Below are 25,792 nucleotides of genomic sequence, written 5' to 3' on the forward strand. Positions count from 1 at the left end.
GTTCAACTTGAGCGAGAGCTGCTGCTGAGGCCTCTTGACAGAGATTCTTTCATAACTTTTGCATTCCTCTGTCTTTTTTATTCGCCGGCCCAGCATTCCCACCGGCGTGGGAGTCGAGCCACTTTTTGAACTTTGTTGCAACTAAAAAATTATGTTTGTTTTTTTAAACATGTTGATTGTCTGAGATCAGATTTCGTGTGTTCGAAAAGTAACGATTGAGAGGGTTTGAGAGTCTCCGGAGTGAATCCCTGCCAGAGCTCGGGGTTTTTGGCTGCGAGGACGCCTCAAACCAGTTCACTCTGGTTGTGAAACCGAGGGCGGGACGGAAGTCTTAAAGCTGCAGAGCAGGTTCAATCTGCGCCGTCTGTGTTTCTATTTCTGTGTCAGTGTGTTTCTGTGTTAGTGTGTGTGCGCCTTCAGGACTGAATTAGAGGTGCGTAACACAGGTGCGCCGGGATTTATTTGCCACACAATGTGACAAAAGCTGCTTGTGTTTCTCTGTTATCTTTGGGAAGAAAATAGTTTGTTAATCTTCTGTCCTTTTGTGTTGTTTAGTTGGGGGTTTTCTTGGTGTTCAATTCCAAGAAAAATGTTTAGGGAAACAGCTCCAGGCCAATTTTGGTATTTATTTCTACTACTTCTTAGGGTCAAATGTCTAGATTTGTTTTTCCCCAATATTTTTACTTAATTTCCTAGTCTCAATATTTCAACCTATAAAAGAGAATCCCCTAATTCCTCAATATTTGAAAAACAATGTGTAAGAGGAAACAGGAAACCCAGTCATGGAGGGAGAAAGTTTCATGTGTTTAGAGAGAGGGAGATTTAACTTTTGCTTTTTGTCTCGAGTCAAGTCTGAATATAGGAAGATTTTTAAGGAGTCGTCGATGACTTGTATGTCCCTGGTCTGTCCAGAACTGAAGAGCAACTTTATGAAAACTATAATACAATTGAATAAAGTGAGAAAATGTGTTCATTTTCTGTCATTCAAAAATAGTTTTAGAATATTTTCTGCTTTGAGCCAATTGAAATATGGGAGTTGTTTCATCGATTTTAAATGTTTGCTGTGTTTTCCCTGTAAAATAATGAACTTGGCAGAGGTATGCTCTGTGTGGGTGCTACAGTATGCCTATTGTGTAACCATTTTGACTGATGATTCGTCTTCACCCTGTGGCCTCGGCTGCTTCTTGGATCTCGGCGTCGGTGTGTTTGATTTTCCTCGGGTGTTGGAGCTAGTGTCGCCACACCTACAGAAACGATCAAGTCGAGACGCATTCATGCATGCGGTAGCTAGTGTCTACTTTGCAAAAAAAAAAAAAGTTCAATTCAGGACACAAATGATCGTCGTTTTGTCCAATAACAGTTTATTTATTTTTTTCTGTTTGCAGAAAGCCCTCAGGTCACGCTGATAAGGAGGTGATGGCCGCCACTGTGTTGACATCTCTCTCCACGTCCCCTCTGGTGCTCTGCCCAGCCTCTGTACCCACAGGTATCACTCCAGCTGCTCATTAAAAAATATCCTCTCGATAAAAATTGTTGGACTGAGGCCACAGATCCCTGTTTGCCCATCTTCATGCCAGACGTTCAAAGTCCTGGAGGTTTTTTCATATGCGGCGTCAGCATTAGATAAACATCTTAGTAAGTCACCACGGGAAGCACCTAGTAGTTAGTGGTGGAGTTAAGTCAAAAATACCTCATTTGAATTCAACTTCATGGCCTTTAAAGGTCAACATGATGACTTCTATATGATGATTTCAATAGTAGGACTAGTTTATCTTAATCCTCCAGTATGTACATGAATCAGATGTGGAGATTTTCTCCAGTCATCCAAACGAGAAAATATTATTTTCTTATATAGGCCAAGCCCCACTGGGGGCATCGAAAGGTCAGTCGGAGATTTGCGATTGAAATATGAGATATTAATGTATTTTTCCAGATCATGAAAATAATGGATCTGAGGGTTTTCTTCTTTCTTTTTTTTTTAAACAAGCAGATGTTCACTAAAAGTACGGTTTTCTGTCACCTGCAGTGCCGGAACCCACCAGCAGGGTTTGGAAGGAGGCACTGTCCACCAGCTACAGCAGCTCCACCAGTGGCAACTGGAGCTGGGATGCCAGTGACCAATCCGTGCCCTCCACACCATCTCCGCCTCTCCTGAGTGACGCCAATAAGAGCTTCCTGGCGTCGCACGGTGATGATGTCAACGAGGACGCGACGGAGAACACACACTTCATGTTTGAGGATCCCATACCCCGAAAAAGAAAGGTGAGAAACACATGTGCTGAGGAGGATGGAGTAGAGAGAGTCAAGGGCACATGTGTTCTCCGGGGGGGTTTGATCATTAAAAGATGATCTATAAACTGGTGAATCTGAAGAAACTCTGGCTTTGTTGGTCGACCACAGATCCTCTGCTCAACGTTAATCAGGCTGAGGGTGACACCTGAGGTTTCCAAATGGGCAGCGTTCCCTTTTTAATTTTCAAAAGGAACTTGTTGATTTTTTTGACAGGAGCCTGTGATCGATTGTGGTAATCATTGTTACACCAAGATCACACCCACTTTCAAGTCCATGCCTGCTTCTGATTCAAGTTTCCAGATATAAAAACAAACAAACGAAACCTTGTTTTTCAGTTACATTGCAGGATGATTTTCATCCAAGTTTAGGTGGTTTTTCCTTCTTAGGTCCCCAGATTTTAAAATGTATTTTGATTCTAAAAATAACTTTTTTTTATTTTTCTGGGTCAGAACTCCATGAAGGTGATGTTCAAGTGCTTGTGGAAGAACTGCGACAAGGTGCTGAGCACCTCCTCAGGAATCCAGCGGCACGTCCGCACCGTCCACCTCGGGTCAGTTGCTGCTCCCTCCACTTAAACCCCCCCCCCCCCCTCAATATCCAAATTTAAATTCCTCTTTGCTAAAGTGTTCCTTCAGTGATGAGGTTTTTTTTTCTATTAGTGGCACATAAGAGGTTGCAAAGTTGACCTACTTATTGAGTTTAGCATATAAACACGATTTCTATTTCTACACTTTGGTTGACCTCGATTTTTACCCAAGTCAACACGGGTGTGGAGAGACGGGAACATTGACATATTCAACTTGAACCAAAAAAAACCAAAACAATCCGACATTTTTTGCTCATTTAGACAAGTTTTTTTGTTTTTTTAACCTCAGTGTTTTGTTAAGTTATTTTCATATTTCACAGTCTGACATTCCCTCTCCTCTGCTGTGGTGGTGGAATAATATGCATGTTTTACCGCCACCTGGTGTTGATAAATGTAACTACACCCGCAAATGACACGTAAATAAAAGCGTTTGTATATATCTTTATAACTTATTAATAAAATATACAATTTGAAGGTAATTCTTATAGTAGAAAAGATATGGTTTAAACCGATATCTAAACGTTTTTAATTTTATATACATTGTAGTTTCAGATCTACATGTTATCTTCATCCCTGCCGTGTTCTTTGAAAATACTGATTTAAATGTAAATCTCTCGCAGGCGTAACAGTGACTCGGACTACAGCGACGGCGAGGAGGACTTCTACTACTCTGAGATCGAGGTCAACATGGACAGCCTGTCGGACGGCTTGTCCAACCTGGCGCCCACCTCCCCGACCACGTGCGGCCCGTCGCCCGTCTTCCCCCCGCCGCTGACGGCCATCCCTCACTCCGAGAACATCGCCATGAAGGGACTGCCCTGCCACGCGCCGACACTGCTCAGCCAATCGGCTCCCTCCACGCTCTGCCACATCCGCACTGATCACGCCTACCAGGTACCTTGTTTTATTACTTTTTAAACTTTCTCTTTAAAGTTCTGAAGGTGTAGAGAAAGTGTTTTTTCATGCTTTTCTGGAAGTGCACCTGCACTCTCTTTTCCTCTCGTCCTTCGTCTGAGTCAATTCATCTTCGCTCCGCACAGTTGCCCTTGAAGGCATTCATCGAAATAAAAAAACTCTGAGTTCTCCCTTTTTTATTTCGAGTGTTAAAGAAATGGTCGATGCCGCCTGCACTCCTCTTTTCTCTCCTTAGTATACAGGGAATTAATGCGGGTGGTTTGATCCGCGCTTCTTTTCACCCGTACACATGTAAGGAAATATGATAACAAAGTACGTTTTACGACAGCTGAGCCCGTATGATAAATCCTAATCCTGATGCTCACTAATACACCTTTTTTATTTTCTTACTAATTGCATCTACCTGACCTCTTCCCCCATGTTTCCTCTCCTGTTGGCCGCCTGTCCTTGTTCCAGGCCACTGCTCCCGTGCACATCCACATGGGTCCTGAGCTGGCCGAGTTAGGCAATGGTAGTGAGGCCGGGCCTGGCATTGGTACTGGGAATGGCGTCAGTGTGTCATGGCAGTCGCCTCCTGTCATTTTCAAAGGCGTCTCGGTGAGTGAGGCTCTGTCTCACTACTATTTTATTTTTTTTAATTCACATTTTTCTTCCTGCCTGTGCTTTATTTTCCCCCCTTTTTTTTACCTTCTGATCACACACAAAATCATATAACCACGTAACCTTCAATTAAAAGCTTGTGATTGGGATGGAAATGGTTAAAATTGCGACTAAAAAGAAACGACTAAAGAGCGATAAATAAGCACTTGGCTTTGAGCCTCAAGGCTGCAGCGTGAAAAAGTTAAACGCAGCATATCAGCCATTATGTAACCAGTAGATTTTTTTTTTTTTTTAATAAAACAAACAACTAGAGTGCAGACCTAATTCAAGGGCGGTTTAGCATGTGAGAATCTGGTCTGACATTAGAGAGCTAAACGGTTGTGGAACCTTCTGGATTGAAAAACTATTTTTTAATTATTTTGTCTCTTCAACGAAAAGTGTTTTAACACCAAAATTAAAACTGATTTCTTTGATTCAAGTATTTTTTTTTTTTGTGTGTGTATTTAGGTCATAAACGTCCAAATTTTTCAATCCCCAAAAAAGTGGTTTGAATAATTGACGTATTTTTTGTTTAATCGATCGATTGAAGCAACTTTTCTTTAAATTGAACAATAAAGAAACTAATCTATTGCCATAGAAATTGAGTGATCTCAAACCTACCCGATGTTTTGGAGTGTTCTCATATTAAACTTTTCTTTTTTTTTTTAATGTCCTTGTTTCAGGGACCGGTCACTCACATCCGCACAGTCAATTTCGCAGAGAAACGCCAACCGGTGGTCAGCACGAACGCCACTGTGACCAAGAACCATCCCTCCAACGCCTCGGCAGCTAAAGCTACACCAGGAAACAGGTAACGTGTTTAGAATCGCTCGTCACCAATATTTTATTGAAATTATTTATGAAAACATTATACAATGAATACATGTTCAATGTAATTGGAAGTTTCATAAAAATGTTATCTTAAGACAATGTTACAGTAAACACCACTATATAATAGGAAAGAAAAACGGCACCCAGACAGTGAACTTACTTTAAACGGGAACAGAAGTCTTAAGTAGAACCAGACTCTGTGACCATGACCGGCAGCGAGTGAGAAGAGGGTTAAACAAGGCGATTAGGGTTCAGAGTCCAAATGGGTTCATGGAGATGAGCCTGGATTTGGTATGAAAACACGATGGATCCAGGAACATGCTCCGGGAGATGCTGAGAAAAAAGGTGAAGCAAAAGGCCAGCGGGGGGGAATCATCATGGAATCATTTAAAGATGAATAAATAATATTAATAAATATATTTATATAATCACAATCTGTAAATACAATGCCTGAAAGTGTTTAATTTTTCCTTCGTCTTCCTTTTCAACATCAATATTTTAATACTTTATTTTGAGGGCAAGAAGCTTTAAATGCGAACTTTAATTGGTTAAACACATTTTGTTCAGCATATGTATTGGCAAATTTAGAGAATGTAACATTTATTTTCCACTCATGTGTTCTGGTTATTGATTAACAAATAATCGCAATTTTCAAGTATAAAAAGGTAACGTATACACTCTATTGATCACTACCAACCTTCACCGCATGGTGTCGCCTTTTATCCACGCCATTAATGGAAGTAGTTTATCGTCATGGGTTTGTTTATACTACCTCTCACTGCTCGTCTTCTCCCGCTAGGAAACCTCGCGGCGAGGCCAAAAAGTGCCGGAAGGTGTACGGTATGGAGAAGAGGGACATGTGGTGCACCGCCTGCCGCTGGAAAAAAGCCTGTCAGAGATTCACCGACTAGCGTCGCCATCGTTGGACGGAGATTTACTTCCGCCGAGCGCTCAGTGCTTTTTCCTCCGGGAGGTTTACCTTCTACTTTTATTTTTTCTTTGGTTCCCAGCAAGACGAAAAGAAGACAGTGTGTGCGGACAAGTTCCTGTTCTGTTGAGGAAGTTTGAGAAGAGCCTTTTTAATGGGAGCCGTTTTTATCTTTTCGTGACTTTTGTAAAAACCTTGAGCTTTTATTTTTGTTTATGGAATCAGCCGTCCTGTAGCTTCACCTGACGTCACGGTCTCCTGCAGCCTTAATCCACTTCCTCACTTTCGCTAAAAGGAAAAAAAAAAACCTGACAAAGCGCTCCCCTCTTTAACGATTCTTCAAGTGAAATACATTTCCCCCCCTTCAAAGAAATACGCCATCCTCTTGGATATTACAGTAGTATCTTCTTTTTTTTTGTTCAAGTTTATATCGGCACGAAAGTGCTGACGCAGCTCACGGTTGCACGGTGCAATCTGCAAGAATCAGAGCGGAAGTGAAAGGTCGATCATTGACTCAACAATCACTTTATTTAAAAAATATTATATATTATATTTTATATATCTCCAACAAACCCGTTTCACAATTCATGAAAAAAAAAAGTTTTGAATTAAATCTGGGACATAAAGTACTATATTATTTCCATTTTAAATATTGCTAAAATGACTTGTATGGTCACTTCTTAAATTTTATTTCGTTCTCACAATCAAGTCTTTTAATCTTTTTCTCCTTTAAGTTTGACTGAAGCTAACGCAAACCTATTTTCTTCCACATACTTGTTCATCTTCCTCTTTTCTTGATTTTTAACTGAAATCAGAAGACGTTTCCTTTTTAAACAGCTTTTTGAATGTATTCAAATTTCTCCCAAAAAATACAAGTCCACTTTTTCTTAGCGTTGTTTTTGGCCTGTCTGTGTTTTTTTTTTTTTAATTCAGGTGGCATTATTCCCGAGCCCGGTCCATGCATATGATCTGTGTGGCCGGGAGCTTCACAAAGTGCCAATGAAAAGAACATGAGCAGGAAAAGAATCGATTTTTAGAATTATTAAAAAAAAAAAAAATTGCACTACACTGCACTGCGCGAGGATGTTTTATACGTGGATGTTTTTCTACACACACACACACACACACACACAATTGTGAAGTTTGCTTTTTTTCGGGGTTCTGTGTTTGTCACTGCCAGGGTGGTTAAGACTTTAGTTCCCATTATTGATCGACGTTCTGGTTTGTATTCGCACCACTTACCCACTCGTGAAGAGACGTCTTGAGTGTTCCTCTGGTTCAGCAGGGCAGAGGGAGAAACATTAGTTTTAATCACGGAGTAAATGAATTGGTTAAACAGTTTTTAAGACTCTCATTTAGTCAGTTATTAGCTTCCTACACCAGCATCTGTGTACGGCCACGATTCTCTCCACAGCAAACGCTTCCCGCTTGTATTTTTCTTTTTTAAAAAAGACTTCCTGTGCAGGTAGATGTTTCTCCGCCCTCCCTTTTGCAAGCACTTTTTTTTCCTTCAAAGAACACCCGGCGAGGACGGAGGCTGAACCTTTTTTCCGAACTGTGGCACACACTCAGTTTGACGGCTACTATTCCATCATTCTGTCTTGCACTAAAGTGGCCGGTGAGGATCCAGGGTCAAAGGTTGAGGCGAGCGTTAACAACAATGTGGTACAGACGTTGGCAAGAGACGAGTGTTGTAGACTTCGCAGTTTCAGGGCTTGTTTGTAAATATGCAACATAAAGAGATGAAATTGAGGCTTCTTTTTTTTTCATCTATATATTTTTTTTTTTTACCAGAGATGTTATTTTGGATTCAGTGTTCATCGTAGCTTGGAGGCAAAAAAGGGGAGAAACTGTTGAATGTAAAAGGAAAAAAAAAAAAAATCTGTTTTTAATCTTTCTGGCTTATATTGTGCTTAAACTGAAACTCTTTCAAAAGATTCTCTCACCACGCAGTATTGCCCCCCCACCCCCGACTCACATCTCTGCCAAATAGAAATGTTCCTGAATGTCGTCGAGTTGTTCAGCAAGGTGTCTCACTCACGGTGTCTTCCGGTTCTCTTTCCCTTTTTCCACTAAAAAAAAAAAGAAAAAAAAAGTCTCCAGCTTTAACGTCAAGCTTTCACCCAGTATATTAAGCTAACGAAAACCCTTACAATGTGCATTAGAAAGGCCTCCGTGTGTTTTCCAAATATGTCGTGCTGCTTCTTGTTCCAATGTCAGTTTTCATGTCAACCAGCAGAAACGCCAATGGATCGTTTGTTTTGTTTTTTTTTCTCTCGAAATCTAAAGCATCGCAATGGCAGCTCCACTCTTCGCTTCTTCTACTGTGTTGTAACGTCCGAGCGATTTCTTTCCTCCTGATGAGTTTTTACAGAACCTTCGTCCAGCTGAGATGAAGGTCAACCCGCATGTCCAGCATCGCTTTTTCTTTCTTGTTTTGTTTTTTTTCCCCGTTTGTTAGGAAATACAACACTGAAGGGTTTTGTGTTCGTCACACTACCACCTGTACGTCGGCAAGATTTCTCTCCATGTGGACTCTTGGTCTGCATCAGCGCTGACCGAGGAAGAACCTATTGATTGGGAGGAGCGGTGCACTTGCGGGGTTGTCTGTGTGAATGTCATGCTCCAGGAGATGAATGACCAGGTGTGATGCTGATAATGTGATCGACGTGAAAATAAAAGGAAAATGACAAGTTTCTGGTCTTTTCATTCATGAATCTGTGTTCATACAAGAATGATTAGGATTGGTTCATATGTCTTGTAGCTAAAGTGTAAAAATGTATGTTTAATTTTTATGTAATGACTGAGACTTTTATTTGTTTTTTAACAATTACACGAGGCATCTTGACAAGAGTTTACACGGCATTTACACCATTTTGACACTAGAGGGCGCCAGAATAAATCTAAAATCAAATTTGCCTTATTGTACTCGTCAGTATGTGTCTGTTTGTAGAAAACTATTAATTTGAATAATTATGTTACAAAATGATCTTAAGTTCCGCCCACTGAAAATTTTTTTGGAGATTAAATCTTGTTTAAGGTAACCACACCCACTCTGCAGTGATTGGTCAAGCATCAATGTTTGTCACCCGTGTCATCAATCCTGGAAGACTCGTTGTGTAAACAAAGCGTACGTGATTGGATGGAGAGTGAAGACCGAAATTAAGCTCTTGAAGCCTCTTGTTCGCCACGATTTCGGACGGGGGAGAACTTTATAAAGTAATACCTTCACAACATCGTCATGATGACGGAGATACAGGCATCTTGGAGAGGAAGAAAAATGAAGTCAGGTGATTTGGCCTTTTACATTAGTTGCCCTTTAACTAACCTCAGCTCAGATTTTAATGTGATACTATGAGGTTGAAAATGAATAGAAAAGAAGAGAAATGGAATAAAACTCACCACATCTGATGAAACTGATCAATCCAGTGATGGCAACGCTATAAAGAAAATAAAAAAAATATATAATTGTGTTTGTTAATATTGTTTTTACACCCAGGTATTTTCTATTATTATTATTTGGCTGTTTTTATTTATTCCATATGTAAATTTGTCTGACAGCCCCCGAAAAACAATCACACTGTCACAACACGATCTGGAGCTTGTAATCCATGTGTTTGTGTCTTCTTGATTGGACTATTGTAACACTTTTTTTTTGTGTCTAAACAAGAAGGAGCTGTCTCGCCTGCAGTTAATACAAAACTCAAGAATTGTGACCTGCTCTAGTAGAAGAACTCACATTTCCCCGATCCCTAAAACTCTTCACTGGCTGCCAGTTTCTTTCAGGATCAATTAAAAAATTCTGGTTCTTACTTTCAGATCGATTCATGGTCAGGCTCCTCCTTACATCAGTGATCTGATCCAGACTTACACCCCAGCTCGGGCTCTGAGGTCTGTGGATCAGAATCTACTGATGGTTCCTCGCACACGGTTCAGGACCAGAGGAGAGAAATCCTTCCAGGATGTTGCTCCTAAGCTTTGGAACGATCTTCCTCTCTCTCTGTGTTTGATGATCTACTGACTCCTTTAAGAAACATCTGAAGACACTTTTATTTGTGCAGGGTTTTCCCAGATTTTCTGGAACTACTGTGTTTGTCTTATGTGTCTTGGCCTTTGAAAGTATGTATTTTAACTGTGTATTGTTTTTGATGTTAAAGTGCTTTGTGAACCTGGTCTAGAAAGGCGCTTTACAAATAACCTTTACTTACTTTCTATAAAAAAGACTTCCCCTCAAGTTTCCCCTGCTTGAGTCGCAACAAATGTGTTTATGCTGACCCCCAGTGGCCAAAAGTAGTAACAACAGAAAATGACACTGAAAATAAAAACTTTTTCTGTTTTTTTTACAGCAGCGATTTTATTGAGACTGATTGGTTTTAGCAAATCATATTCAAGCTAAATCTTCCACTAAACATGACCTCAAAAGAGGCTTGCATGGCGGCGGGGCCCGACCCAAACATCAAAACAGGAGGCTCATGGTTGACTGTAAAAATGTTTGTGATCCATATAATCACCCCGACCCCCTCCCACCCTCTGAAAAGTTTTTTAGCACAAGAGCACTTTTCCCAAAAAACTAAACATTTGAAAAGAACAGGACATTTTTTTTTGTATGTTTAAACACATTTTGTTACAAACACAGATTAATGATAATCATCCATATAAAGTCATATTGAACAAGATTCCCAATGAAAACCGGCTCCTAGATCGACCTTTTCACAAATCAAAGACCCTCTGAAGCTGGAGAGAAAATAAATAATATATAATATAAATTCATATATATGAAGGTATACACACATCACTCTTGGTAGTAGAACAAAATCTAAAGTAAGACGCGGCAAATTTGAAATATAGTATCATACAGATATACCCATATCTATGGCTTCATGATTTGCACTTGGAAAGCTGTACAGGCTAAACGAGGATTTTCAGTTTGTACATTTTAATACCCATAATCATCTGCAGGAGGGACAGAGAGTTCCAGTTTTGCATCACATGGAATCGAACGGTTGTGTGCAGATGCCGAAGACGTCGCTTTGGTTTGACAAAATGAAAAAAAAAACAACCAACAACAAAAAAAAAAAAAAAACGGACATGCAGTTTAAGACCAAAGGGCACGAGAGGTCAAGGACACGCGGCGGGGAGGAGAATCCAAAGTCGCCCGTACATGATTTGTCATCTTCGAAACTTTTTATTTTTGCATTTTAGCGCTGGCGCGTGCTCACATGCACACATATCAAATGTCATCGAGGCACATATCGGGGGGTTTTGATGGCAGACATTTTTTCCTGAAGTTACAACCCGAAGTGAGGAAGAAGACGTACAGTACAGGTCATGAGGAGAGTGCAGGGTTGCACACACACATACACACACACATACACACACACACAGAATCAGGTCCAAGTTTTCTCACTGATTTCGGGCAACTTCCTCCCCCCACCTTTAACATTCATTATAACTTGACCCACATCTTGAATTTTTAAGCCACATAAATATTTTTAAACGACGTTAAAAAAGGGGGTCCGATAAACACACAATAAATAAAAAACACAAACAAAGAGCAGAGAAGAAAGTGCGGTCCACGGCACTGAATACCAGAAAAGCAACAGAACCTGACTTCCCTTCATGTGTTTTTCAAATGCAGCATTTTTAATCTTGGATCGTCGGCACCACACGACTTTTTATGGATTCACAAGTTAACCATCGCTTTTATGTCTTAATAATTTAAGATAAATAATATTATATGGACCCATTTTAATTTGATTTAATTTTTTCGTTTTTGAAGGCTGTGGAATTAAAGTACTTTACACAAATTATAGGTTGATTAATAAATAGATACTTATATGTTATAATAGATTCCATATTTGTCAAATACATTTAAAAACTATAAACTTAATCATGTCTAAGAGCCTATTGTTGTTTTCTTACTGTGAAATAAGTTACTCTTATGAAAAAGGGAACTAATAAATCGGAAACCTTTCTTAAATTAAATAGTCGATTTAGTGGATAAATAAACATTTGAGAAAAATAAGTTTAATCTGTGTTCTTTTGCCGTAAACCAGCTTGCGTTTGATTTGCGCATGCGTGGGCGACAATTTGATTTTCTAAATAAATAAGATAAATTACTACTTTACCGCCTTTCCTTTAAGACAGAAGCCGACCACATATCGTCTGCCGTGCGTTGTGTTGATTGTTTGCTGCTGTGTTGACGCTACAATTGCGATTCCCGACGTAACTATTCAGATTAAAAGTCGTATCGTGCCACGATCCAGACAACATATCGGGGAGTCCCTGTGATTGTATTCAACACCTGGTGTTCGACAGAGCATTTAAAACCAAAACAACAACTGTCAGCCTGAAGCACATCAACGCAGCCCTTCATATCGACGACAACACCAGTAACATGTGCACTTAAAACAAGTAGAATAAAAACGATAACATTGAACAGAAAAGACGCAATAAAAACCACCAGCACCTGCACACAGAAACTGGAGCAAAAGCACTTCATGTACAAGATTGTTTTTTTTTTTTCTTTTTCGTTTTTTTTGGTCATCAATTATTGATGCAAAAGCATGTGCTATATATAGGTCAATATCAAAGTTTTGACAGTGTATCCCCCAGTGGCACAAAAGGAAAATTACAACAGAAGAAAAAAAGCGGAAACTGGCACAAGAAAAGTTGATTAAAAAGCCCCATGGCTTGCTGTCCACAACAAGGCAAAGTATAAAAGCTCTTTTTTTTTTCTTCTTATACAAGATATAAAATATAAAACACACACACACACAATAAAGCTTAGCATCCAGCACTTAAGAATAATTAATAACATCAAGAACAGTAATCATAATTTCAATCATAATAATAATAATAACACAAGTCATCTGAATCAACTCTGAAAACAAGGATTTATAAACCAATATTTTTTTTTTCTTCCAAAAACATTCTTTGCACCACGCCTCGCCGAACCGTCAGGAGGGAATGACTTTTTTCTTTAAAAACTGAACACACACAAAAAAAAACATTTCAATAAATAGCTAAAACACAAAACTCTCAATACCAAATTTTTTTCAAGCACGTTATTTTGGATTCTTTTCTTACAAAGCCGAAGAAAACGTCACCAAAAAGTAAAAGCGATTCTGCATATTCTGTGTTCAGAAACTGGAATTTACACGATTTGAGGAAAACACAGATTTGTGTTTTTTTATGTAGCGAAGGCAGTTTCCACGTCCCCCCCATCACACACACACACACACACACACATGTGACTCCATCCTCAGGTCCAGTCACGTCATACTAGCTTGGAGACGAGGGATCTTAGATGATCTTTTACGGGGGGAGAAAAAAAAAAAGGGGGGGAGCTTTGAATCTCTTGTAAAAGTCCGGAGATGTATGTACATCTGAAAGAACTGGAAGGCTGAAGAAGGCATATCGACAGCGAGTTGCGCAAAAAAAGATTCAGTGATTTCTCTCTAACAGTCGAGACGTTGTCCTTTAAAGGTAGGTGCGGTCGCCGAGTTGTTAGTTTGCGCAACGATCAAAATGTAAACCAGTGGGTTCAGGGCTTCGATAAAGTGCAAGTCTGTGGCAGTAGAACTCTGCGTCAACCGCGTGCTGGCTCCTCCAACACCAAGTCTAGATTTGCAATAGATTTTTCCCTTCATTTGTAGTGACACCCCCCCCCCCCCCCCGCCCCACGCTCCCCCTAAAATGTGACCACGGGTCTTCTTCGGACTCGTTTCCATGGTGATTGTGACCACCGCCGTGTCCCTGTCGGTCGGAGCTAAAACGGAAACTACTGGCCCTCGAAACAAGAAAGTTGTGGTAAAAGAGGTACTTCTTTTCTATGGCAGTCAAGAGTCTCGGTGGGAGTCCGTCAAATGGTTGTCGATCATTGTCGCGCAAAAACCCGTCAGCGTTGACCCCCGGTCGTCCGGGGTCAAGCGGGGAAGAAAGCAGAAGATTCCGCCTGGTCGATCTTTCGCAGATCTTCAGATTGAGGAGCCACCGGGGAAGCCTGAGAGGTTTTTCTAGGAGATCCACGCAAAGTCCCGCTCGCTCCCGTTCTGCGGCTCGCCCTCCTGCACCGAGGAGTCGCTCTCCTCCTTCTCGTTGTCCAGGGGTCTGTGTCTCTCGGGCCCTGAGTCTTTCCACTTCCCTCCGTCCTCCTCGCCGATCATCTCGGCATCGCCCTCCGCCATCATCTCCTCCTCGGCGTCGCCGTCGCACTCGGCCTGGTCGTCGTGGAAGCGGTCGCCCGGGTACAGTTCCTCCTCCGGGGAGATGTCGCCGCCCACCTCGCCGTTGTGGTCCAGCAGCGCCGCCATGCCTCGGCCCGAGCAGTCGGCGCAGACGCCGTGGCGACGGGAGCCGTGTTTGATGCCGACGCTGGCCGCCGACATGAAGACTCGGCTGCAGACTTTGCAAACATACTTTTTATCTTTGCTGTGGACCTGCAGGGATGAAACAACAAGTTAAGTTCTATCACTTATTCTTGGTCATATTCTGGAAGCGTTTAAAGGGTGGTTTGTCGCCCCTCTGTGGATGTTTGGCGCAATGACGGTCAGTTTTTTGGGGGGAAAGGGGAAAAAATGAATTTATGTGCTTAGGATAGTGCTAGAATAAATTGCCATTGAAAAATGCACACGCGATCAGAAGGAAATTACTTTTAAAAAAATCCCCCCAAAATTTTCAATAAATTGCTAAACAAATAACACTCACAAAAAAACTTATTGTATTTATGAATGTTATTTATGAAGCCAGTTCATCCATCCATCCATTTTTCTTTTTTAAATTATTTTTCAATATTTATTATATTATGTATATATATATTTTTTAATTTCTAATCCCTATTTAACCTGTTATATTGTATATATTTTATATATATATATATTGTAAGACCTCCATTTTATACGGTTTGAGAACAAGAGGAAAAGAAAGATTTGTGTTTTTGAAGCAAATTAATTTTTTTGATGTGTTTTGTCTTTTGCTGCTCATCTTATCTTAACTTATTATTATTATATTTAAACTAATATTTCTTGAGCCAATGTAAATAGCTTTTTAGCCCTTGTGTTATCTCAGGGTCAAGGTGACCCAAAGACCCGAAAACAAATATGTTTAAGGTATCCTTGCGTTATCTCTGGGTCAAGGTGACCCGAAGGCCCGAAAACAAACGTGTTTGAGGTATCCCGTGTAGCCTCTGGGTCAAGGTGATCAACTTTAAACCTCAAACATATTTGGTTTTGGCCAATGGGTCACCTTGACCCAGAGTTAACAATAGGGTAAAGGCCAATAAAACCAGCAATACTACAGTAATGGTCCATATATTTGATGATCAACAATGGTTTGTTCCCTTTTTATGAGGGGACTTTGAATGCAGCACGGTTGTTTTAAAAAAAAAAGTTTAAAGTACTTTCTAAAACATTCTATGACTCAAATACATATTTGTATATATACACACAGAACATATTACTTTAAAAATATACAGTCAAAATTTTCAATAATTTACTTTTTTACACATACTTCCAACATAGCTTAAGATATTACACTTACTGTAGCTATTTATTTGTAATAACAGTTAACAAGTTAATTACTTGATTTTATGTTGTTATGTAGCTTTTAACAAGCATGTTATTCAAGTCATCTTTTAACGCCATCTTTCTCCACAGATGTGATGGACCCTTAACATGGGATACATTGTGTGATCAAACGGGCGTAGTTTTGTCGGCCCGCCGAGTGTGTTCATCAACTAACATGTTAAGTCAAACATATGGCGTCGCCCTTTGGAGGCTGCGCAAGACTCACCAGTGTGTGCCTCTTCATGTGCTCCCTTCTGGTGAACTTCTTGCCACAAATGTCGCAGGGGTAAGGACGCTCGCCCGTGTGGGAGCGCATGTGCCTCTTCAAGATGCACTGGTGCATGGCGGAGAAACTGCAGTAGGGGCACTTGAACTTTTTACGGATCACGGTGAAGTCGTTCACTGAAGGGGAGACAGAGGAGAGCGAAAAAAAGGGGGGAGAGATTAGTACGAGTTAAAGCGACGGGTCCCTTTTCAGTTGCGATATTTAATTAGCTGCATGGTCTAGAAGTGTACCGCCAATTCCCATGCCAACCCCAAACCAAGTGAAAGCTACAGTTGCCCTGGCAACAGCTCTTCCTCTATACTAAGGCATTAAAAGCAAGGAGACACTATAAACACTGGCACGACAATCAGTTGATTCTAGAAGGTCTGCAACATAAAGCACAGACGAAAAGACAAACACAGACAATGGCAGAAGAGCTCGGGTAATAACAAACACCCACACACAGCAAGGGGCTTGAGTAAAAAAACTGATAACACATTCCTTCTTACTACAATGTGGAAAAGGTACAAGTACAAAGCAGGAGCACTGGCACGTTGAGGGCGTTTAACAACAGAGTATATTTACCTCAATCTGCTTATTTCCTCATGCTTTTTTTAATAGTAGAAAAAAAAGAGCAGAAACATGCAAGTACACAACATCTACACAAAGTTGAGAGAGAGAAAAAAAAACCCACAGACACTTTTTTTTGTTGGACATTTTTCTACTTTTAATCGTGGAATAGAAACTACAAACAGTTTTTTGATCCTATGAAAATGTCTGTACACGTTTAAAAAACTCTCTAGACAAAAAAAAAATGGAAAGTCGCACCAAGCGCCGCTGAGCAGGACCATGTCGTCGACCTGAGAAATGGGATTTAAACCAGACATGGTCGGTCATTCAGGTGGCCGTCACTGGGTTTCAAACAGGGTTTTGACTGGGCGTAAATAAATCCCATTATCAGGAACAACAAGGTATTCAAGTTCGGGGTATCGATGGGTTCTGAAAAAAAAAAAAAAAAATGTTTTGACCAAACCTCTCTTCCATTTTCATCCCAGCCTCATGACAACAGCCCTTATCTCAGCCGTGACATCACCCGACCCATCTTTCCCCCCAGTCCCCAATAGGGGTCAGGGGTTAAGAGCGACCGGAGCCATGAAGGACCAATTACGGTCCCTATCTGTACCATTCTTTACCGTGGATAAGACTTGGAGTTGTGGAGCAAGGGCGAGGTGGACGGGCGAGGAGACAGGATGGAGACACTGTCGCACCCCCACCGCCAACACCCTTGTCAAGCAGAGCCATTGGTTTATGATGCTTGTTGCACACATTTCCTTCTCTAGTCAAGCTTGCATAGATAACGCATTTCTTCAATTACAAATAAAGTTGACCGTAATGTATGCATGGTGCAATACCGCATATCGCCGGTAGGTGGGGTGCTTGTCATAGATGTTCCAGTCAACGCCTGTCAGAGCTAAACTACTTGAACTCATTTTAATATTCCTAATATTCTCCTTAAAGATAACTAAAGACATCAGCCAGACAGACAAGTCTGTGGCCTCGACAGCGCCCCCCCACCCTTGTCATGCCTCTCTACCAGTGTCGGAGCTCGTTCTGGATTTACAGAAAAAAGTATTGCATAGCTTTCTTTCTCTTCCTCGAAATCTCCTCGGTCTTAAGTTTGTACTTTCACCCAACTTTCCTTGTTTAAGGCAGCACCTCTGGACGTCGATGGCTACATTTCCACGGACAGTACGGATGTGTTCGTCATCATTTTTAAGGCAACAATCCTGAACACGCGTGTCAGTAAAATCACATTTTGATTGACAGCCTGTAGGTTATTGTTTATGGTGTTGGTAACCTTTTTATTTTAAGGATAAAGAACACGATTCCATTTTTTGAACGGGCGCCGCGCTAAAGTGCACAGACCTTTTTTGGGGTTTGGGTTTATTTGTTCGTTGACGGGTCAGTTTTTTGTCCATGCAAATGCAGCACTGACGGGTAAATTTAATTTAATTTTCTCAGTCGTCCACGTTGATACTGAGGGAATGATTTTGAAATTTCATCTGGTCCGACACTCGCCACAGTTGATCGGCGCCCTCGATGCTGCCCGCTAGGGTGAGTCCAGGGATCTGGCAGCACACTTTCACATGGGTCGCTAGGTTCTTCTGGGTGCTAAAGGACTTGGCACAGGCCGGGCAGGTGTGCCCTCTCTCTTTGGAGTGTACCGAGGACAGGTGCCTGTGCAGGTCCGTGCGGTCCCTGAAGTGCTTCAGGCAGTACACGCACTGCATGAGCTTCTTCTTGAAGTGAATGGTCTTCTCGTGCCGGTCGGCGTTGGATTTGAGCGTGAAGCTGGCGGGGCACTGGGAGCAGAAGTACCGCGCCGACGTGGCCTCGGACGCTCCCGGCCGGTAGAGAGATTGAGGGATGTGGAGCGGCCGGCCCTGGTGCAGGTGCTGACCCGGCTGCTGGTGCGGCATGTTGGGCCAGTCCAGCGACAGGGCCATGAGGGACAGGGTGTGCCGGTACTCGTGCTCCCGGAGTCGCTCTGGGTTGCCAAACTGACGCTTGCACAGCGAGCAGGCGAACGTCGGCGAGGGCCAGGTGCTCTGCTCTGGCAGGAACTTCTCCGCTGACCTTACTTCTCTCTCCTCGCCCCCACCGTCGGCACCGAAGGCAGGCGTCGCCGGGCCACCCGCACAACACCCTTCGGCCATCTGATCCCTCTCGACAGGAGCCTGGTCACCTTCCAAAGCTGTGATGGCATGATAAGAAGTGAGCGGCCGGAGGGACAGAAATAGAATACGCACAAATGCATTCTAGTGATTCAGAAATGGACTTGAAAAGAAAAAAAAAAAAAAAGAAAAATCACCTGCGTTGCACACGAGTCCATCTTTTTCAATTTCCTGCAACAGAAAAAAAACAGTTATGCTTCCAATACATATAGACAGAAGTTGTATTTCATGTTGGCGGCCATGCAGACGGTGTTAAGAAGCTGTGAAAGTGAAAAGAATTTAAAAAATAGTGAATCCTAGTTGCCAAGTATGCCATCTTAAAAATAACAGGGTCTGACCTCACACTGTGTTTGTACGTGCGCCATAGTTAGCACCTTGATACCATCTAAAATCAGGGGGGTTTAAACGTATGGACGGCGGTGCGAGATGATTTTGTAAAGTATAAAAATGAGCTTAAATTTTCCAATATAATAAACGGCTACTCTGCGTCCACAATGTTAACTTTCTTGCCGACAAAGACCCCAAAGGACAGCCGAGAGCCCCCTGGCGAAAATGAGTTAGACACGCCTGATATAAGGAAACTCCACTAATATTTAGATGGTTTTTCTGATACATTGGAATTCAATGTGCAGCTTCTTTAAGGATCTAACCCAAAAAAAAGAGCTTTATTTCAGAGTCTCTCCATCTATCGTCCTCCTACCCCGAATCGTGTCCACCATTTCCTCGACCCCTTCTATCCTCCTCCTCCTCTCCAAGAACAGAACACCATGCACTGAGCAAACAGATGGCTTGTCCTGAGAGATAGGGAGGCTTGTTGGGAGGCAGGTCCTCTGAAATGAAATGCTGCTCCTAAAGGCTTACCCACACACTCACGCTGTACACACACAGACTGGCATAAAAAAAAAAACTCACACATGGTCATACTGCCACACACACACACACACACACACACACACACACGCCCACACAAACACACACCAACTGAGGAGAGCAAACAATTTCCTGGACTGCGAGAGCAAACCCTCTCATTGTCTACTAGTATTGATTTTACTCAGTCTCCTCTCGCTACCTTGCCCGTTATCTGCCATCTGCACGCTGCCATTGTGGCCAGATGTGTCGGCTCTAATGCAAGGACGGGCGGCCACATTAGCGCTAAACGGCGTCCCCGGGCGGAGGGTTTTTTTTTTTGGGTAAAGTTATATTAAAAAAAGGGATGATATCGAAGACGGTTGGAGATCTAGAATGAAAGAGACGGTAAACAAAAAAGGAGACAGAAGGAAATTAGACGGGCGAAGAGATTTTGAAGAAGTTCTTCTGCTTTGTTAATAATTTCCTTATTTGACCTCTAAGTGACCTCTGACCCGGGTGAAACAGCCCCTAAGGGGAGGGGGGGGGGGTCGGAGTAAAGAGAGGCGAAATGCTTACCTCAGGCGAGGTGGAGGGCTCCAGACCCTCGGGCGGCTCGTCCACTTCCATGTCCGTCCCTTCCGACGGCGGCGGAGGCGCCCCGGCCCGCAGCCCGGGGGCCTCGAGGGGCCGGGGCTCGGCGGCGGTGGGGTGTAGCGGGGTGGGCGGACAGTATGACGTTAAAGTCGTTGGCGGCGGTGACGGCTGAAGATGATGAGGAGGAGGAGGAAGAAGAAGAAGAGGAAGAGGAGGAGGAGGAGGAGAGCCAGCCCCTTGTTTGTTTTGAAAAGTGGCCCCCGTGGCCCCTGGCCGGAGCGTGCTGGAGTGGTTGCCGGACCGCAGCCCTGAGGAGCACAGGAGACCAGTCTCACCCACCTACTTGCGTACAACTGCAGCAGCTGGCCACCAGAACACAACGGGAGAGAGTGGGCAGGGGGGCACACTGAGGCTGCCAGTGCTTCACTATCAAACACGGAGGAGAGGGGGAGGAAGAATAACTCAGAAGTTTCACTTTCCAGCAGCCGAGGGGAAAGGGTTAGGGCTTCTCTTCTCTCTCTTATTCTTTCACTCCTCTGCTCTCCTTCCACCCACATGCGTGCACAGAGGATGGCAGTGAGTGTGTGTGTGTGTGTGTGTGTGAGCCAGTAAAATGCATATAAGGACAGGGCTTGAGGATCCTCTGTAGTGTGCGGGGAGATTGTTTTGGAGAGGTGCCATCTTCGCTGCTCCAGTGAAGACTTCTGTACGACTACATCCAGCAAGTAGGACATGAGCGGCAACAAGTTTGAAAACGCCGGCGTGCATAAAAAAAGAAAGTTGAGCCGCGCTATTCCCACAAAACGTCGAAGAGATGAGCCGCTATTTCGTAGTCTTGCGTATAGGAGCGAGCGTGGGTTTGAGGGGAGCGTCTCTCTCCGGCAGATAACAGGACGACCAGAAGCAACCATGAGGCTTGACCATGGCCGGATTCCTGGAATGCTGACACTACCGCGCCCGATACTCCCACTTTGTAGGCGCGCAAACTTTCCGTGTTCTCCCTGCTGGAATCGGGAACTAAGCGGCTGCAGGTGCCCGTTAACAGATCTGGGTTTCTAATGAAACGTCTAACCCAGTAAAAAAACAGTCATGGTCGGAGCCAGATGTCATTTTTCCCCGAGTCTCATTAGTCACAGCGAGCGTTAAAGGATGCGGATGAGTCACTGGAGAAGATAAAAGTTTAGAGTTTCGACATCAGTTGACTTCTCAGATGTTACTGCGTGGACACTCCAGTTGTTTCCTTTTCCAATTGACTTGCTATATGGCCAAAAAAACAAAGTCAGTTTCCAACTTTCTATTTATTTTTGTGCAATAATAGCAGAGAAAAGAAGGTGAAAGAACTTTGCAGTGATGACTATTATAAAAACCTCCACTTACTACTTTGTTTCGGTGTTAGTTTTTGGTTTATAACCTCCACTTTTTTTGTAAACTGCATACCATAAAGAGTAAAAATATTATCATGAAACCTTTTTGGTATCGATCCAATCGATCTGGTTAAAGGAAGGTTTTTATGGATTTGTGAGGGACTTCATGAGATAGACGCAGCATCTCACATATTAAACATTTGATCAAGGAAAATCAATGATATCGACTCCAAGTATGTGGTGGGGTTTGTAAAGAGGATTAGAAAACTTCGGTTGTTGCCGTGAGCCAATGTAATCCATGAATCGTGGAAGTATTGACTTGACTGTTTTTATAAAGTAATGTGAAATTAGATCCTTGGCAGAGGAATGTGCTGCATCAGTGTCTTTCTAGGACGGTGTTGTATTCATCTACGGTGGGCCAGAATGGAAGTCACATCAGCATTTTCATAATACTTATATTTCATCAAACAACAGAGACAGATGAAACTATTTTTATTATTAATGATGTGATTAACTAATTGCACAATATTTCTTTTTTTTTTAATTACATTCATGACATTGAATCGTATAGTGTATGCCAGAATAATGATTTAAAATGAAAAAACTTGAGGGTTTTTCTCAGTTATTTAATTAAATGAATCGATTGCAGACCATAGTTAATCTCATGACGGCACTAGAAGTAAAACCTTAAATTAAAGTGACATTATATATAGATTTAAAATCATCACTAGCCTTTTTATTAAGATACATTTTTAATTAGAAGCAAACATGTCATAGAGTTTGTGATCCACTGCATGAAGGGTGACGACAGTGTAAGTAAACACTGTCTGTTAATCTGTTGCTGCGTGGATAAGCAGTGGCCACTTAAGAAACAGTGAAGCCGATGACGTGTAGATATATATAGATAGATATATTCATCGGCCATATCCACTCTATTTATTATTTTACGCCTTAAAGCATACATCTGTCTCAATCAAGGCTCCTGCATGTTAATTCTATATGATCCTTCTGATCATCGGTTGCCAGGATACAGTAGCCACTTTTGTTTTTTTTCCTCGCACAGGGAACTGTCCGGTAAATTCCAGCGTCAGGAGATGTTATGCGCTAAACATTTGATCTGGTCGCTGCATGTGACGCTCGGTCTGTGGGTGTTTTTCCAAACAGTAAAGAGAGAGAAAAAAGAAATACGTGAGTGATGTGTCAAGGCCTCTTTCTGATGCTCAGTGGTCTCTTTAGAATAAAGCCCGGCGACCTTGCAATAGTTCTTCTCAGCCCAATCGATACTTTCCCAGGATTTTAATGCAACGTACTTTGACGCCACACAGCCGAAATAAAAGAGACAAGACTAATAGGAAGTACAGGAATGAGAGTGAGTGGGTAAAGAGGGGTGAAGGAAAGGAGGAGAAAAGCTATGGATGGATGGTAGTGGAAGAAGAAGAGGAACACGAGGAGGGGTATAAGGTCTGGATGGAGAGAAAAGACAGGGAGCAGTGATCTGTCAAAGTCTCTTCTCCACCCAGTAATCTGAGGTAGAGTGTTTGTTTAGTTTCTGTCCTCATTTAGACTGATCCAGGGTTAGTGTGTGAGGCTGAGGGAGGGATAGTTGGCCAACTAGTCGAACCCATTTCCCTCACAGCTATTGTGCTGGGAATTTAAAATAGGCTCTGGTTGACCAACCCCGCCCCCCCCCCCAAACCCCCAGCGAAGGTTACTTTGGCCGCAATAAAACTGATTTAAAGTTTATTTTTCTTCTTCCAGGGAGCAAGTGATTAACATTTGTTGAATTCTTAAAATATTCTATTCATATAGTCAAGGCTGCGTCGATCTGCATCAATCTGCGTGTATCAAAAATCCTCTTCTCTACTGCAGCTGGCGAGGCTGTCTCTCTCCGCTCATTCTTTTCTTTGAGCCAACAGAAACATCTCAATCCCACACACTTAACACTTGCACAAAAGGGGTGATGTGATGTGCGTGTGTGTGTGTGTGTGTGAGCGCGGATGTGTTTGCGCCTCTCGCTCTATACAGTCCTGGCCCTGTCTATTATTTTGAAGGTGAGTGGGGCTCAACTCTTAAAGCATGACTAGACTCCGGCGTTGTACCCTTTTTTTTTTTTCCTCTTTGCTTTTCTTTTGGCACAAAGGGCGACAGAACTCCGGACAAAAGATCCAATTACTAGCCAGTGAAAGCAAAAGAAATACAAACACAGGAGTCACACTGAATGTGCCCACATGGGCATAGAGGCAGCGAGCGCGCACTCCCACTGGTGCGTGCACGCACACACACACGTTAACAACCTCAAAGGAGACAGTAACTTGATTGTATGAACACGGTTAATATAGACAAATGACGCACACATTATTACGCCTTATGGTTGTTGTCGGTGATCCCGAGTCATGAGGAAGAAAAACTGATTAGCGTAGTTTGAAGAGAAAACTGAAGATGTGATCAAGTTTCTCACGACTTTTTTTTTTTTTCACATGTTCTGTGGGTTTGTTTGACCAGAGAAGTGATCGGGTCGTTTCATCATACGTGTTGAACTCCAGACAAGTCATGGTGTGTCGTCTATGAGACAGTTTTTTTTTTTAAACTTAAGTCAAGTTTAAACAAGAAAAAATATCATGAACATGAACAATCACATTAAACTTCATGGTCTGTTGGGGTGATTGACACTTCATTCTCCTGCTGTATAAACATATATTATGGACAATTTAAAAAAACTTGACCTTTAACCTATAAGCGATTTCAAACTGTAGATGAACAAAAGAAAAATAGCTTTTACATAATTAAAAACGATGCAAAAAGGCTATTATAAAACTGAGCTAATGTATTTAAACTGTACGTTTTATGCAGTAATAGTTTATTTTATTTAAATATTGTCAAAGAAAATCATAAATTACTTTTGACAGAGCGTCATTTTATTACAAATGTGTGCAAAATAGTATTAAAAAACAAAACATTTCTTATGTTGTATTTAGTTGATTTCAAAATTCATGTTTAATTCATACTTTAAAAAAGCATAAAGTGCATGAACAAAGTTTTTATTCTGGCCTTGTGGGACACATATGACAAAGAAGTTGCATTGTTTTCCCCTTTATTAATGCATAGGTAGACCCAGGTAATGTAATTTATTATTAAAGTATTATTTTCCTTACATTTCTTACTGACATAATCTTACATTATATCTATTTATACTTCTGAACGTCTACATGCAGAAATATAGTCGATAAAAAGACATTATAAAATGAACAACAACGTCAAAAATTATCATGAAATCCTCCTAAATAGACCAAAAAACGTTGCTATTAAATAGTTATTGTGTTGCTGTATCATGCTGTCAAAACTCTAAGGTGTCTCAAAAAAACAAAACACATTTTCTGATCCTAACAAAATGTTCTCTCGCTGAGTCACCGGCTCACCAGTCATCGCTGGCACACAAACACACGCACACTCATTTATCGACAAACAGGCAGGCAGAGAACCGAGTGTAGGAAAAGTTGTGTTCGAAAGTGAACATTTGCATGTTGTTTACCTCCGAGTTGTTACGTCAAGGTGTGTGTGTGTGTGTGTGTGTCTGAAGGGTGCAGACAGTGTTTGTAAATAGTCACTTACAAGACAGGGAGTGTCCTCCTTTGGGCAGGTACTCATACAGCAGGGGGTTATCATCGCCCATCATCTCCGCCCGCAGGGACAACAGGCTGTTTTTGCTCATCAGCGCCGCCTTCAGATTGGCCACGGACGAGATGGTCCCGCCCCTCGCGCCCGCCTCCTCCGACTCGTTCTGACCCATGAAGCCCGGCTCTGTGGCAAGAGACTCTTCCTGTTTCAGGAAGAAGTCGAGGCGTTCGCCGCGGCTGTCTGAGCTGTTGGGTTCCGTCACGTCTGCCCCTGGGAAGCAAAAAAAAAAAATGATGACGGGTGAGACTTGACCTGACGTAGTGGATTTACGGTGGCCACACACAAATCCACGAAGTGCTATCAAGGAGACAACACTTTGGAAAAAAACGGTGATAAAGCAGTTTTTCTACAGTGAGTTTCAGCAGCGACACGTCAGCAGCCTGATTCATCCCAGGCTCGTACACACCTCATCATAGCACAAAAATACAGGGTGCTCGCAGCAAGACAAGAGACATATTAAGTGTGTTTGTGTGTAACATGTTCAAGTGGTCTTGGGGGTTAATCTGTTGCTGAAACACAATTCTGTCCACAACGGTGCACACACTCCACTGTC

The 25,792-nt window shown here is 42.1% G+C and overlaps 2 protein-coding genes and 1 long non-coding RNA gene across 5 annotated transcripts in view; 1 reads left to right on the top strand and 2 right to left on the bottom strand.

Annotated features, from left to right (window-relative positions):
- The window catches only part of slc2a4rg (SLC2A4 regulator), a 30,344-nt gene extending 21,985 nt beyond the window's left edge, over positions 1-8,359 (top strand). Inside the window, exons 3-9 of one of the 2 annotated variants that reach the window (XM_087780792.1) lie at positions 1,386-1,486; positions 2,027-2,262; positions 2,742-2,842; positions 3,499-3,772; positions 4,250-4,390; positions 5,116-5,243; positions 6,063-8,359. In XM_087780792.1, coding sequence (XP_087636918.1) covers positions 1,386-1,486; positions 2,027-2,262; positions 2,742-2,842; positions 3,499-3,772; positions 4,250-4,390; positions 5,116-5,243; positions 6,063-6,174 — 1,093 coding nt within the window. In that variant the 3' untranslated portion in view covers positions 6,175-8,359. The remainder of the gene's footprint in view (positions 1-1,385; positions 1,487-2,026; positions 2,263-2,741; positions 2,843-3,498; positions 3,773-4,249; positions 4,391-5,115; positions 5,244-6,062) is intronic. The other variant, XM_087780793.1, reaches the window with a different exon arrangement.
- On the bottom strand, positions 5,336-6,120 carry LOC148059724 (uncharacterized). Its single transcript, XR_015709354.1, has 2 exons — positions 6,036-6,120; positions 5,336-5,596 (listed from the first exon to the last, which is right to left on the bottom strand). It is a non-coding gene; the product is annotated as an uncharacterized LOC148059724 (long non-coding RNA).
- Positions 8,360-13,884: 5,525 nt separating the features above from the next.
- zbtb46 (zinc finger and BTB domain containing 46) overlaps positions 13,885-25,792 on the bottom strand; it is a 55,378-nt gene continuing 43,470 nt past the window's right edge. The window contains exons 4-7 of one of the 2 annotated variants that reach the window (XM_087780781.1): positions 25,174-25,449; positions 20,183-20,508; positions 18,895-18,928; positions 16,777-18,777 (exon numbers count right to left, since the gene is read on the bottom strand). In XM_087780781.1, coding sequence (XP_087636907.1) covers positions 18,041-18,777; positions 18,895-18,928; positions 20,183-20,508; positions 25,174-25,449 — 1,373 coding nt within the window. In that variant the 3' untranslated portion in view covers positions 16,777-18,040. Of the gene's footprint in view, positions 14,633-15,983; positions 16,160-16,776; positions 18,778-18,894; positions 18,929-20,182; positions 20,509-25,173; positions 25,450-25,792 lie in introns of those variants that run through there. The other variant, XM_087780782.1, reaches the window with a different exon arrangement.

This window comes from Callionymus lyra, chromosome 19, assembly GCF_982586985.1.
Source record: "Callionymus lyra chromosome 19, fCalLyr1.hap1.1, whole genome shotgun sequence".
NCBI classification, from domain to species: domain Eukaryota; kingdom Metazoa; phylum Chordata; class Actinopteri; order Syngnathiformes; family Callionymidae; genus Callionymus; species Callionymus lyra.